The following is a 15,000-nucleotide window of genomic DNA, read 5'->3' on the forward strand; positions in this document are numbered from 1 at the left end:
TCTGTGATTGTTTTAAAGACAAAAAGAAGATGAAGTTGCCCCAGAGAGCTGATTGAAGGATTATTATCAACAAAATGATGGAACTGTTCAAAACTGATCTTTTCAGCACATAATATGCACTTGATCAAATATCCATAACAGGAAAAAAGCATATGTGAAATTATATTTGCACTACACTCAAATATACAGATTAGATCCAAAGTGAAAAGTCAGGACATGTAAAAATAAAAGTGCAACTACGCACCAAATGATACACTGTACACAATTAAATTGAAGGATTATTATCTACAAAATGAAGGAAATGTTCACAACTGATCTTTCCAGCACATTGCATGCAACTGGGTCATATATTTATGAAAGGAAAAAAAGCACATGTGACAGTATATTCACACTACACTCAAATATACAAGCTAGATCCAAAGTGAAAAGTCGGGAGTCACATGTAAAAATACAACTGCAATCACATGCCAAATGATACACTGTACACAGTTAAATTGCCTTAATGAAGTGTAACCAGTTTATTTGCAGAACTCTTTTCAGAGTGCAAAATATGTTGTAAACTATAGCATGAGTTTGAGAACATGAACCTATCAACTGGGTATTTAACTTTGTATTTTCATTTTGTTTACAATGTGTGGTACTCATCCGATACAGTCTTACTTACTAAATGCAAATTGTTTTGGCATTGTTTTGAAGTTCACTTACACATAGATAATACTTTAATTTCTAAGTATGTTTAACATGCTTTATAATACATTTAATTAACACCTACTGCACCTCTCTTACAACACTCAACCAGTTCTGTTTCCTTCTGGACACTTGATTAACAATTATTATTTACTTTTATTTTAGGGGCTCCCTGCAATGCTCCAAGCAGAACCAGTGAGGTTTGGAGGTGCGAGAACATGCTGGAGTTAGCTTGCAACAATGTTGAACAATCCATGCTGCCACTCCTGAATCATTCTTTTGAAGAGGTGACTAAATGCAATTATTAAAAAAGAGCATGGTTTTTTCAGTCTATGCAGAGGGCTAGGTCAGGCTACAGGTTTCATAGCTAAGGTTATATCGACAAGCATTGATCATTTTGTTAAAAGTGAACTGTTGCAGTTGTGTAATAGCTTCTACACTTGATTAGATCAGTGGATCTATGGAAACACTCTTAACTGAATTAGACCTGTTAATGACAGAAACCTCTTTGTTGTCAATTAACAAACTATTTCCTAAAAATTAATCACTTTTGAACAAAATAATCAATTCTGCGTTTATTTAGTTAACATTTAATCTGGATTCAAAGATGTATTTCTCTCACTGGTATCAATAATATTAGTGTGATTTGTGTTCTGCAATATCTGAATAGAATAAGTCAAACAAACACAACTTCAACTGTATATTAATTTTATATTTCAAAATTTAGCTTTTAACAATTATAGTAGCCTGCCAAGCCTTACGTTTCATGAAAATTAATGTTGTAAATCCACCATGGTCTCTGATAATGTATATATTAAGTATATGATTTTGATATTATTCTTCTTACTATTTGTTTGCAAGAGATGAAAAAAAATAACTCTTTGTTTTAGTCCATTTCCTTTACTGTAGATATCTGCAGACAGCTAAAAAGAAGTGTGGCTGTTTTGTTTTTTCTTGAGTGCAAACCATCACTGAAAAGCCAAATTAACAAACGCTAGAAATAGTTATTAAGAAGACCTGCCTTTGCTATGCCTTACCCACTAAAAATATGAAAATACTGAAATTCATTGGTTACAGTACAAACTGCTACACAATACCATTTGTCATCCTTGCCGGAAAAGCTTGTTAGTTTACTTGTTTGTTTGTTTGTTTTGATTGTTTTATGAAAATATTTTGGTCTTACCACCTTCATGGCTTATTTATCAAACTAATATAACTTACAACCGAATGTTAGTGTTCACCTTCATGGCTTATTTATAAAAATAATACAACTTACAACCGAATATTATTGTTCGCCATATATGCTTAAAACCTAGCCTGATATAGTTCTCATAAAGTATTTTTCTAATCTGCATTAGCAACCGTTATTTAGGTAATAAAGAACATGGTTTCTCAATCAATCTCGACTCAATGCAGACATTTCTTTTCAGATTTTTTTGGCCATATTCTCCAAAACACTTTAATGTTACATAGGATTTGGGTTCCTTTTCCTAGCTACAAATGACCAATTAAAACAGAAGCACTAAAGTGTATTGAGCTTCTACAATAAAATTAGATTGTTTGTATTGTTGCATGCTGTTATGTATACTTTGTGTGGTAAACACAGGGTTGGAAAAATGGAGGGAAAAAGTTTCTTGTTACAGTACTGAGATTAAAAATAACCGAGAAATGTTCACTCCGGGATTGAGCTTAAGTTTGAAACTGAACAAAACGTTATTAAAAACTATGAACCAGCGAGTAGCAACACCCTCCCCTAAAACAATGCAGTAGAAAGAGCCAGTGCTCACCTTAGTGTCCTTCCCTTCATCTCCTTAGCAGAATTAAATCATTATTTGCTCCTGTTGTGTTTTCTCTTTCGAATTCCACCGAAAACATATTTCTACAAAGTCCCAAATTAACGAACTAAACTCAACAAGTTTGCCAGAATCATGGCCATTCTCGCTCGTCCCATGCTCCCTCCCAAGTCTTGGTACCAGATTACCTCTCATTTGCTGAAAGAAGATTAAACTGAGCTCGATACCAAACCGAGCTCGTTCAGAAATCGAGCTCGATATGAAACCAATACCGCAAGGCAAGCCGAGGACGATAGAAATCGAGGCAAACCGAGCTCGATAAGAAACCGAGCTCGATTAGAACAGATGGAGTTTGTCGAGCTCGTCTTTTTGATCGAGCACGATATAGTTGGATCGAGCTCGAATAGAATTGACCGCATTTCGAGCTCGTTGATCCGAGGTTGGTTTGAACTGGTACTCGAATCGCTATTTGAGTACGGTGAACATGAACCGAGCTAGGTTGCCCAGATACCAAATGTGATCCGTTCAAAGCAACCTCGGATCAACGAGCTCGAAATGCGGTCAATTCTATTCGAGCTCGACCCAACTATATCGTGCTCGATCAAAAAGACGAGCTCGACAAACTCGGATCACATTTGGTATCTGGGCAACCGAGCTCGGTGTATGTTCACCGTACTCGAATAGCGATTCGAGTACCAGTTCAAACCAACCTCGGATCAACGAGCTCGATAAGAAACCGAGCTCGATTAGAACAGATTGAGTTTGTCGAGCTCGTCTTTTTGATCGAGCACGATATAGTTGGATCGAGCTCGAATAGAATTGACCGCATTTCGAGCTCGTTGATCCAAGGTTGGTTTGAACTGGTACTCGAATCGCTATTCGAGTACGGTGAACATACACCGAGCTCGGTTGCCCAGATACCAAATGTGATCCACAAACTCAATCTGTTCTAATCGAGCTCGGTTTCTTATCGAGCTCGGTTTGCCTCGATTTCTATCGTCCTCGGTTTGCCTTGCGGTATTGGTTTCATATCGAGCTCGATTTCTGATCGAGCTCGGTTTGGTATCGAGCTCAGTTTAATCTTCTTTCAGCAAATGAGAGGTAATCTGGTACCAAGACTTGGGAGGGAGCATGGGACGAGCGAGAATGGCCATGATTCTGGCAAACTTGTCGAATTTAGTTCGTGAATTGGGGACTTTTCAGAAGTATGTTTTCCGTCGAATTTGAAAGAAAAAAATAAGAGAAGCAAAATTTAATGTTGCTAAGGAGATGAAGGAAATGACACTAAGGTGAGCATTGGCTCTTTCTTGTACATTGTTTTACGGGAGGGTGTTGTGACCCGCTGGTTCATAATTTATAGTAACGTTTTGTTCAGTTTCAAACTTAAGTTCAAAACTGGAGTGTACATTTCCTCCATCTTTCCAACCCCAAGTTTACCACACCAAAAGGTATACAAGATAGCATGCAACAATACAAACATTCCATTTTTATTACATAAGCTCAATACACTTTCGTGTCTCTATTTAAATTGGTCATTTTCAACTATGGAAAGGAACACAACTCTTATGAAACATTAAAATGTTTTGGAGAATATGGCAAGAAAAATTCTGAAAAGATATATCTGCATTGAGTTGAGATTGATTGAGAAATCATGTTCTTTAAAACCTAAGTAAAGTTAGATAATGCAGTTCAGAAAAAGAATTTATTAGAACTGTATCAAACTAGTTTTTAAGTATATATGTTGAACAATAACACTCAATTATAAGTTATATTACTTTGATAAATAAGCCATGAAGGTGGTAAGATCAAAATATTTTCATAAAACAATTAAACAAACAAACAAACTAGTAAACTAACAAACAAGCTTTTCCAGCAAGGATGACAAATGGTATTGTTTAGCAGATTGTACTGTAACTAATGAAATTCAGTGTTTTCATATTGTTAGTGATGAATGCATAGCAGAGGCAGGTTTTAAAAATTATCCTAGCTTTTGTTAAGTTGGCCTCTCAATCATGGTTTGCACTCGAACCAAAACAAAACAGCCCCATTCATGTGTAGCTGCCTGCAGAGATCCACAATAGTGGAAATGGGCTAAAACAAAGAGATTTTTTTCATCTCTTGCAAACAAATAGAAAGATGATATTTAGAAAAATTTCATTTGAAAAACAGCATTAAAAATGCTATGTGCTAATGTAAACTTTTTCTTCTAACACTGATTGAGAAATCATGTTCTTTAAAATTATAATTGAGGTAGATAAAGCAATTTAGAAAGAAGACTTTATATACAGAATGACCTAAAGATTAGAACTGTATCAGGCTAGCCTTTAAGCATCAATGGTGAACATTCATGTCCAGTTGTAAGTTCTATTTAATAAATAAGCCGTTAATGTAATTAGTTCACAGGAAATAGCTTTCTGTCATTGACAGATCTTAAAATGTTTAATTTAGTTATGTGTTATTAAATCTACTAATCTAATCAACTGTAAAAGCTAAATTACACAACTGTAACCTTTCAATTTTAACAAAATAATCAATGCTTGTTGATCTGACCTTAGTTTATAAACAACTTGACTTAACCCTCTATAGACTGCAAAAACCATATTCTCAATTTGGGGTCATGACAAAAAAGCACAAGCAAGACATTTATGACTGTTAAGTAAGAGATAAATAAAAATGCTGGTTAATTAAAGGCACAAGCAAGACATTTATGACTGCTAAGTAAGAGATAAATAAAAATGCTGGGTAAGATTTTTTTTTTTGTTTTTGTATTGACTGAACTTAACATTTTAAGACCTGTTAACGTAATTAGTACAAGTTGAGGTAGTAAATAATAAACTTAACATCAAGGCTTCCATTTCCATCCAGTAGACTTTCCACGTTCAGTATCCTCCTACCCCACATTTCTCCTTCTTTCATGGACGCCATGTCTGAATCCAGCACCTGCCCCTTGTAACTTCCTTGGGCCATTACAATTCTTTAAAATGAAAATTCAATATATTTACGTATCATAACATTGTTCCACTTAACTATCATTATGATAGTGTATTTTTATGCCAGATTTGGGTATTGTCTCTCAGCTTAAACAGGGGAAATACATGGGCCGGTTTCAGCTTTGAATGTACCAGTTAGCAAGTTCTAGTATGGTCACCGTGATGCATGAATAGGTATGATGAAGTGTTTGGTTTTTTTTTTTTTCATGCACCTCTCTAGTTTCCTGTTTGAAGATCTATGTTATTTAGTCTACTGTTCTTTTCGTATCATTATTTACCTTTGTAATACTTTTAAGTTTTATTTAGTAACATACATACAGCAAATTTAGCATTTTACATCATTTCTTCTCAAGTCCCATTTGTTAGTTTATTTTTTTAAACCTGTAATCAGTTTCTCTTTTGCCATATGTGAACTAATTCTCATAACCTTTTACTCCTGATTGAGTATTGGATTTGTGAGGAAAATAGTGTTAGTCACTCTTGGGACATGAAAGAAGGCAAAGGTACCATCGTCCTTTAAATACACCGATAAATACTTTACACAAAATAATTGATGTTCTTACTGAACTTCTGCACTAACTGGATGGGATGCTGAGAGAAGCTGCAGGAACAATTTTTGTTGTCTGAAGTACAGTCCTCTCCATCTGTAGCCTTCATCTATAAATGGCCCACCTGTTAAGGGATTGTCTCCATCAGCAGTTGAAGGTTGTTGTGTACTGCTCTCTGTAAAATTTGGAATTCTCCAACAAAAGGAGACAACCCTGTCCACTTTGGGCTGTATAGGTTCTGTGTCGCATTTCTAAAACAGAAATTGATTTTTACGGCTATTATGAAATGTACCAAAAAAGGTTTCTAGGTAAGATTTTGAAGGTAAATGCAACAGTTGCTATCCTTTTCCCCACATACTTGGAACAGGTTTATTAATTTTTAGGTTGGTAAAAAGGCAGCTTACCTTATAGTATATTACTCCACGCAGTCGTTTGATTTCTCCTGATTGGAGGGAAAATGTGTGGTGGTCGATTCCTTCAAATGGACGTTCATGTCCTTTTTTACAATTTTTTTGCACCCAGGTACTTGGCATATTAAAGCTTTCTCTGGGCATTGGTGAAGATGTAGGTTGATGTTCCTTCTAAAATTCAAAGAGGTATGTGATAGTTCAAGATCTTCCATTTTTACTGGTGTTATATATTCTAACAGTTGATTTGATAAAAAATAAAGTGGTAAAGAGAAAGTGAGGAAAGCGCGACACCCTTAGGGTGGTTCTGTAGATAAATTGACTTTGATGTAAACTTTGGGGAGATCTAGAGCAGGGCCTTAGCTAGCATGAGGCAAGACGAGGCAATTGCCTCGTCTTAATTTTGGCCTTTTTAATTTTTTTCTTTAAGATTGACTTTTCTGAAGAAAAATGCCACGGAAAATCCTTAAAAGAGCAATTCTAAACCTCTAGATTTCAAAGTTTTCTGGGGGGCATGCCCCCAGACCCCTCTAGCGGCTCGCGCCTTCGGCGCTCGAAGCTTGCCTCGTCTTGTCCTGAAATCTGGCTACAGCCCTGTAGAGGGGATGGTTGGGGGGGATGGGGGACTTAAAGTCATTTGGGAGTATCACTTGGCCCTTCCCCTAGATCCCCATTGAATGATAGGCATTATATCTGTTCTCAAATCGTTTCTTGATCATGAAATATAATTCTTCTCTTTCAGTTATATTTAGGGAATGCAGCTGAGTCACAAAGTTCCATAATGTGTAACACCAGACACAAATTAGGACTGCCCGTGATCTTCAATTTGAATAAAGAAAATACAGGAATACTGCTATTCATGTGAAAAATTTCCGAAAAATACATCACTTAAAACAATTGCCCAACACTAAAACATCGCAATGCTCAATTATCCGAATCAGTGCAACATACCGTGGTAATGACGCTCCACATCTCAAGGGACATAGAACTGCAGAATCTCTGCACAAAGATCTACGGTGGAATTGTAGTTTTTCCCTCATTACGCGCAGTTGGCATCCTGAACATGCGATCCTTTCTTTGGGGCAAGCATGTGCTGTCATTTCTTCCCGTGCCGCTACGTGCTGGCATCCTTCGTTGGGGCACCTCTCTCGTACTTTTGGGCAATGTTTTAGGTGATCGTTGGCATCGCTATAGTTTCCCTTCCACTGGCAGCCTTGGCTGTTACATTTAACAGGCAAATCTCGGGTGGCCTTGTCCATCGTCACCTTGATCTTCAGCTCTTCTTTTCGAAACTTAGCCCGACACTGGGGACATACCGGTGTGACTTTGGATTCCGCCCAAGTTTCCATGCAATTTTGGCAGCCAGAGTGCCCACAGGCAACGGTAACGGGCCTTAACACGATGTTATAACTGAAAAGGAAAATGGCAATATAGTCGCACTGGAAATGCGACGGCAAAATATGAAAGTCGGCAATGATATTCAACTCACCAAATACAGCAATCCAAATCCACTTTTCGCAGAAAAGTTAATTCGTTGCACTTGGAAACCACTTCGGCCTTTTGATGAGACATTTTTATGGAATAATGATCTTCGATTACTGTCTTTAACAGTAAAGTCTCCTTGTTAGTGTAAGCTGTTCAAATAGCCTCTAATTACGAGAGTGTGATATTTTTAAAGTCAACATTTCCGTTGCGCTGTCAATAAATTAATCTCCTTTGTTTAGGTTCCGGTATTGTCGGTAGTGGGTACGCTTATTATTGAATTCTTCAGTCAGGTCGTGAATTTAATGAATGCCTTGTCTAGTTGGCTCAGCCCTTAATATTTATGTCCTTTCATAAAGGGGTTCCCTAGTATCTTACCTTAACCTACTCCATCATCGAGGTCTGTCCTTTGTAATAATGACATTCTCACGGAGGGGATGCCACGCTAAAGGCTCGAAAGAGTTTCATTCGCGAGCGCGCTTTATCTGGTTTTCAAGTGACGTCCTCAAAATTAGAAAATAAGGAATTACCCTGTTGATGAGGCATTTTTCAAAGTGTGAGATCTTCGGTCACGGCCTGAAACGGTAAAGTTTCCTTGTTAGTATAAGCTGCTCAAATAACCTAAGATTACAAGCAGAGTATGCTTAGATTTTCGAAGGTCATTTTTACCTTTGTGCAGTTAATAAATTCATTTCCCTTGTTCAAGTTCTGGTATTGGCAATAACTGGTACATTTATCATCAAATAATTCAGCAAGGTCTTGAATTTAATGGATTACTTTGTTTAGTCGGTTTACCCCCATTTTATTGAGGTCGTCACGTAAAGGGGTTTCCCAGTTTATTGCCAAGTCCCTTAGGACCTTTTTGAGAACCACAGTGATGTGATGAGATTTTCTCCATAAAAGGTTATTGGTTATTATTAACCCACTCCATTATCAATGCCTTTCCTTTGTAATAATGACGTTCTCACGAAGGGGATGCCACGCTGAAGGCTAGAAAGAGTTTCAGTCGCGGGCGCGCTTTGTCTGGTTTTGAACATTAATCTTTTTAAATTTTTCTGTTTGAAAGGGTGTTTCGTCTTTTGAGAATGCAAGATTGAATTTGAAAGGTTTGGCGCCACGCGACATTAAAATGGCGGCCAGTAATGATGTCACGTAGGTTAAAAATGTGACATCCGCTTAGGCATTATTTACATGGGGGAAGGGAGGGTACATGTTCCCTTGATCCCTTAATCATTTTGGATTTCATTACTTTTTCCCCATTAACAAAACCCCTTGTTCCCAAAAATGTTTTTAGCTCATGTTCCCTTGATCCCGAAAATTTTGCGCTGTTCCCTTTATCCCCTAAAATGTTTATCGTTGTTCCCCATATTTGTTTTATATTTTAGAGGCTCGGAAAGTTAAAAAAAAAAATACTATTGAAAGTAGATCTATTTTCGCTTGTTCCCAACAATCTATTCAAGAGTTCTCTTGTTCCGTGAAAGTAATTTGATAAATGTTCCAGTTCCCTTGTTCCTAAAACCCCTGGGAGGAGCTCCTTAATGTTCAGACCGAACGGAAAAATATTTGGCTCACGGTCACGAGACACGGACCTTGCTGCACTCGTCCAAGCGTCATGACCTCGAACCAAATAGTTTCCTATCCGGCACTCCCACTCAGTAAGTACATAGTACTGATTTAGTTTTCGATTCTGGAGGCACGGCTTGTTTGTAGTAGTAGTAGCAGCAGCAGCAGCAGCAGCAGCAGCAGTAGTAGTAGTAGTAGTCGTAGCAGTAGTAGTAGCAGTAGCAGTAGCAGTAGCAGTAGCAGTAGCAGCTGCAGTAGCTGTAGTTGTAGCTGTAGTTGTAGTTAGTTGTTGTTGTTGTTTTTGTTGTTGTAGTTGTAGTTCTAGTTGTTGTAGTTGTAGTTGTTCTTTATTTAATGTGGTAACACACTTAGCTACAAGCTACTTTCCAGGAAGCCCACAACAAAATATTTAAAAAAAAAATTACAACCTACATCAAGAATTAGGTACATTAAGTAAAATATTTACGTATGATGCACGATCCTCGCAGTAGAGAGCGCTATTTATGCAATCGCGAAAATCAGACCTGAAAAAAAATCAGGCCTGTACGGGATTCGAACCAATGACCTCTGCGATACTAGTGCAGCGCTCTACCAATTGAGCTAACAAGCCAACTGGGAGCAGGCCGTTAAGTTGATTCGTAATAAACCCGTGATGATAAATCAGATACAATGAATATATAAAGTTCATATATTTTGAACTTTGGTTGTAGATACTTATGATGCACGATCCTCGCAGTAGAGAGCGCTATTTATGCACTAGCGAAAATCAGACCTGAAAAAAATCAGGCCTTTACGGGATTCGAACCACTGACCTCTACGATACTAGTGCAGCGCTCTACCAATTGAGCTAACAAGCCAACTGGGAGCAGGCCGTTAAGTTGATTCGTAATAAACCCGTGATGATAAATCAGATACAATGCATATATGAAGTTCATATATTTTGAATAAATTTTAGGCGAGCGATATCGTGAAAAAACGTTCTTGTGCCAGCCTTTGCGCGCATAGCATCTGGTAGCGCGTTCCATGTCTTAGCGGCAAAATAACGAAATGACTTAAGACCATGCTTGGTACTGTTCATCTTAGGTAAGGAAAGCTTGTTAGTACCTCTTAAATTGAAATCATTCCTCCTAGTTTAACTAAGTCAGCAATAGGTCTGGGAGCCGTATTTTGAAAGCAGTTATCGACCGTTAGCAACATGTCTTGAGTCCTCCGACGACTCTTCAGTGTCGTATGCAAGGCGATACAATCGAGCAATTCTTCATATGAAATAACCTTATCTTTATATACATATCTGAGCGCACGTTGATTTACCCTCTCCATTTTCGTTGTATTCCTTTCCCCACAGTGGTGCCATATCTGGCTACAATAATCAAAGTGAGGTAAAATAAATGCGCGATAAAGTGCTTCCTTGGTTTTAAGAGGCAGGATATTTTTGAGCCTATTTAAAGCATTAACCTGACCCGCCACCTTTCGACAGATTGATGCAACATGAGCATCAAATTTCAGCTCGTCATCCAATGTTACACCTAATAATTTTATCTCACTGGAAATAGGTATTGGCCTCCCTGCGCATTCTAACTGGAAATCCCAATCAGTGTTTCATCAGTTAATCAGCTAACACCAAATCAGCTAACACCAAACCCTGATATTTGTATGGATTTGCTACCATCCCATTCTATCGAAACCATTGTGTTGTACTGGCTAAGTCTCGGTTTATACCTTCCTCCAATGCTCGGGGATCATGGTTTGATAAATAGAGTTTAGTGTCGTCTGCATAACTAAGAAGTCTCCAATTCTCAACCGCGAATATGAGGTCATTCATGAAGATGTTAAACAATAGCGGTCCTAGTAATGACCCTTGTGGTACTCCGGTATGCACACCCATCCACGTGGAGAAAGTATTCCCCAGTAACCCGTTGATATCGGGAAGATAAATAACTCCGTAAGAGTGAAACGGAATTTTTTTCAAGTCCACAAAAATTAAGTTTGTCAAGGAGCAGATCGTGGAGTAGGCAATCAAACGCCTTGCTAAGGTCGATCGCTACCGTTCCAATAATGTTGTGCTTGTCAAGTTCAGCTCTCAAGTCCTCTGTTAAGGCTAAAAGAGCCGTGGGACAACTGTGAAATTTGCGATAAGCGAACAAATAGTCATGAAAGATTGATTCAAAATGCTCAGTCAACTGCATGTTGCGCCCTATAGTTTCCTCAGTGAAAGCTTCTTTGTTTTTTTACAACTTATTTTCTACATGGTCCTACAAGCTTACAGCTTTAAATCTCACCATGTTTAAATATTGTATATGCATTGTATTGTAACTTATCTGGGGGAGAATGAAAAGCAATACACCTCGTCGAGAGAAAAATATCATGATACTAACAAACATAAACAGCTTTTTCAATAATACCGGCACCTGATACCCAGAGCTCTGGCGGGTGTCCTGTCCTGAAACATCGAAGTAAATTTATTCTGGTGTCTGTAAGCTAGAGACATGTGAGCTCGCAAAGAAAGCCTCCGACTTAAAATCTTATAGCGCGTTACCACTCACGTTGCATGCAAACTTATTGGAAATAAAGAAAGTGTTCACTCAAGAAAAGAGTTCAACTTTGGAACACCAGCATGGCCGCCGTTGTATTATTTTGGAACACCAATAAGCGATTGGGTTGGGGAGAGTTTATCATCCTTCTTAGTTACTACTGTGTTTAGCGATCAATACCAAAAGGCTTCTTGTTGTTGTATTCATAGCACTTCTGGCGTGGGAACGGGCAGCTGATGAAACGCCCGCGGCAGACACAGAGGAGACATCTTGCTATCATCAACGGGTTTTTAGACTTGAAAAGCAGTTTTACAAACTCAGTGGAACCAGGGGGAACATAAAGGCTGCAAAAGGTTCGGGATGACAGCAAACTAAACTGCAGAGACGTTGAGCAACCAAGGGTTCCATTAAATGGTTTACACGTGAGAAACAAGTTCATAAACTTTGATCTTTAACCTTTTTCTCTTAAAATGATCCTTTCTTCAAATATATCTGTGCAAATTTTATTCATTTTTGTTATCTTGGCTAACTCTGAGCATACGCCTCTATGGGCAAAACTCATTAAATGCGCTTCAGGAGCAATCCATAGCTTTGCGTTAATTTGAAAAACTTGTTGTTTTTAAGAATAGTGTGCCTTAAAACCAATTACAGCAATGGCATAGCTTTTCAGGCTGACAATATATTGTCATCAGGCACTAAAAAATGTATTTCGTACCTTTTAAAATAGTCAGCTAAGCTTATTCACCGTTACATTCGGGCAAGGAGCAGAGTCATCCAAGTTTAAAAGATTTTCAACTTTTGGTTATACACGCTTATTTAAGGAAGTATATTTTCGTTTATTAGCTTTATCCGAGAGTCTATGACCTACATCACGGTCTCTTGGTTTGAGCTTAATCACCAATTTAATTTTTGAGAACTATGGTATAACTACTGTGATTTGCATGGAAGACTTCACTGTGATTCGAGATGGCATTTTCCTGAATATCCTTTGTATTCAAGACTTACTGGTGCTCGGTCAGAAAAACCTTTTGCTCGCATGACCATTCGAAACCGCACTCACAACGACACGAACAAAATATATATCCCTTCCCATTGGACCCCACCTGCCCTACACCATACCGTGGAGTTCTGTAAGTAACAACCCCCCCGTAATTTTCGGATTTAGCAAGCAAAGGAGGCTGTTAGTTCAGTTTGGGCGGCCGTTTCTTTCAGGAAGCTGTCACATTCGGGTGATTAAAAACAGTCGTTCCTAACAAAGCGAACACGTAACACATGAAATTAAAAGTTCCATTTATATGTGTTACTAGCCACTCACATCAGAACAAAGCAGCTTGTACGGTATGGACATAACTTGAAAGGAACTATAAATTTTGGTATCGTAGGGGGACAGTTATGGACACATTGTATAGCAGTGTAACTAATTACATGGAATCATTTGACTGCTGTCAGACAGCTTAAATAAATTTTCGAAATAAAAACACAAATAACTTTACGTCGTTCAGTCTCGCAGTCATCAGCATTCGCTTGAGATCAGAGAGTTTCTAACCTCTAAATCTGGAAGGCCTTATTTCAAAAACAAAGGAAAGAAAACTAAAAAAGGCAAGAAATTTCCAGTCCCTTCGGGGAACAGTTATTTTCGGGGAAGCCGTTTCCTTTAGGATTCCGCGTTATCTTCATATCCAGCTCGTTTTTGGAGTTCCTCCTACGGCCATCCATCGAGGAGCGGCGCTTTGGATATGACCTTATGTAAACGTACAAGGAGGCTACATTTGCTTTTTTAGATTTTATTAAACATGGAATGGTCGTAAGTATAACATTTAACAGTTACTGGATTAATGAATATCATGATTTAATTGAGCGACAATGAAAAGCAAATTTATTAGTTAGGGAAGAAATGAACAAACGCAGTCTTTTGTAATATTATTTTACATTTGTCTTTTTTATTGGTCAAAGGAAAGATGCGAAAACGTAATAAAATCAAATTTAACATGGGAATCTCGCTCGAATTATAAACATGTTATGATATGTCGCCAACATTATTTTTGGTCCACCTACACTCAAATTCTGCATGAATTCTTCATGCGAAAATCTAGAGCGGCTGAAAGGTTAGTGTTTCTTGACAGGAACGGAATTCTAAGAGAGCGCTTTTGGAAAGAATTAAAAGGGTTTCAACAACTGGCGGATTTCCAACTACAAATTTTAGCGATTATAACTTCTGGCAAACTTTGAATTAAAAAACTCTGCTTCTGTTTTGCTGATTGTTATCATACAAAATCATCTTTCTAAACACGATGTTCATAAACTTCCATCAGTCGGTTATGTCTTTAAAATTTTCGCTAAATCGCATCGAAAGCAGCTAAGGTAAAAAATTTTTAAAAGATATAGTAGAAGAAAAATGTGTCTTTACGATTTTCTTCAAGGTTAAGTATCAGCCGTGGCCTTAAAACTAACAAATTAAGGTGCTGCATCGGTAATTGCATACTGAAGGGGCAAAATTTCTAGAAAATTTTGCATAATTTGCCTGTGAGGCCCCCCTCTCCACTGACGCCACATCTGTTCGTCCAGGTATGATGGAAGATCTTCTTTTTTCATACCTCTTCTTATTTTTTGCCCCAACTTAAGATTATTCCAGCAGGACTCTACCTCCTGAGTGTGGACGCCAGTAACAGGATCAACGAAGTGTCGGGCATGTACGACAATTCAGTGCGCGGCGACGTTGTTTATACGGTGTTCCATACCTCTGTATGAGGCCCAGTCATCGGTGTAGACTTCTGTTTCTGGTCGGATACACTTCGAGATTATGGGATCCAGTGTCGCGATATCCCGCCTCTCTACAAATTGGAAGTAACCACGTGCTGGACTAAAGTCGGTAGTGACTATGCCAAATACCCAAGCATATTTGGCTGCTATCCTTCCTCGGTTAAACTGAAAAAGAGGCGTACGGATTTGCTACTGCACAGAAAGTCTTAAGAACACATAACAATGCTTTTTAGTATAAT

The 15,000-nt window shown here is 38.1% G+C and overlaps 2 protein-coding genes, 1 long non-coding RNA gene, 1 other non-coding gene and 1 pseudogene across 7 annotated transcripts in view; 2 read left to right on the top strand and 3 right to left on the bottom strand.

The window, feature by feature from the left end:
- The window catches only part of LOC148731546 (uncharacterized), a 6,809-nt gene extending 5,814 nt beyond the window's left edge, over window positions 1-995 (top strand). Inside the window, exon 8 of the mRNA XM_088761923.1 lies at window positions 853-995. Coding sequence (XP_088618049.1) covers window positions 853-995 — 143 coding nt within the window. The remainder of the gene's footprint in view (window positions 1-852) is intronic.
- LOC111329874 (uncharacterized) overlaps window positions 1-2,731 on the bottom strand; it is a 17,059-nt gene extending 14,328 nt beyond the window's left edge. Inside the window, exon 1 of the mRNA XM_088760528.1 lies at window positions 2,475-2,731. The gene's annotated coding sequence lies outside the window, so the exon portion shown is untranslated. The remainder of the gene's footprint in view (window positions 1-2,474) is intronic.
- A 688-nt stretch (window positions 2,732-3,419) lies between these two features.
- Window positions 3,420-8,149, top strand: LOC148731547 (uncharacterized). Of its 3 annotated transcripts, none has more exons than XR_016001431.1 (4): window positions 3,420-3,769; window positions 5,538-5,644; window positions 6,541-6,614; window positions 7,168-8,149. It is a non-coding gene; the product is annotated as an uncharacterized LOC148731547 (long non-coding RNA). The 3 variants fall into 3 exon arrangements; XR_016001429.1 differs by having other exon boundaries at window positions 5,558-5,644; XR_016001430.1 differs by lacking the exon at window positions 5,538-5,644 and having other exon boundaries at window positions 3,421-3,769.
- Window positions 4,980-7,997, bottom strand: LOC148731548 (TNF receptor-associated factor 5-like; annotated as a pseudogene). Its single transcript, XR_016001425.1, has 5 exons — window positions 7,915-7,997; window positions 7,377-7,835; window positions 6,423-6,599; window positions 6,034-6,269; window positions 4,980-5,454 (listed from the first exon to the last, which is right to left on the bottom strand). The product of XR_016001425.1 is annotated as a TNF receptor-associated factor 5-like (transcript).
- Window positions 8,150-13,769: 5,620 nt separating the features above from the next.
- The window catches only part of LOC111329894 (uncharacterized), a 4,569-nt gene continuing 3,338 nt past the window's right edge, over window positions 13,770-15,000 (bottom strand). Inside the window, exon 3 of the transcript XR_016001420.1 lies at window positions 13,770-14,926. This is a non-coding gene — a transcript (uncharacterized LOC111329894). The remainder of the gene's footprint in view (window positions 14,927-15,000) is intronic.

This window comes from Stylophora pistillata, chromosome 5 (assembly GCF_964205215.1).
Source record: "Stylophora pistillata chromosome 5, jaStyPist1.2, whole genome shotgun sequence".
Classification (NCBI taxonomy): Eukaryota; Metazoa; Cnidaria; class Anthozoa; order Scleractinia; family Pocilloporidae; genus Stylophora; species Stylophora pistillata.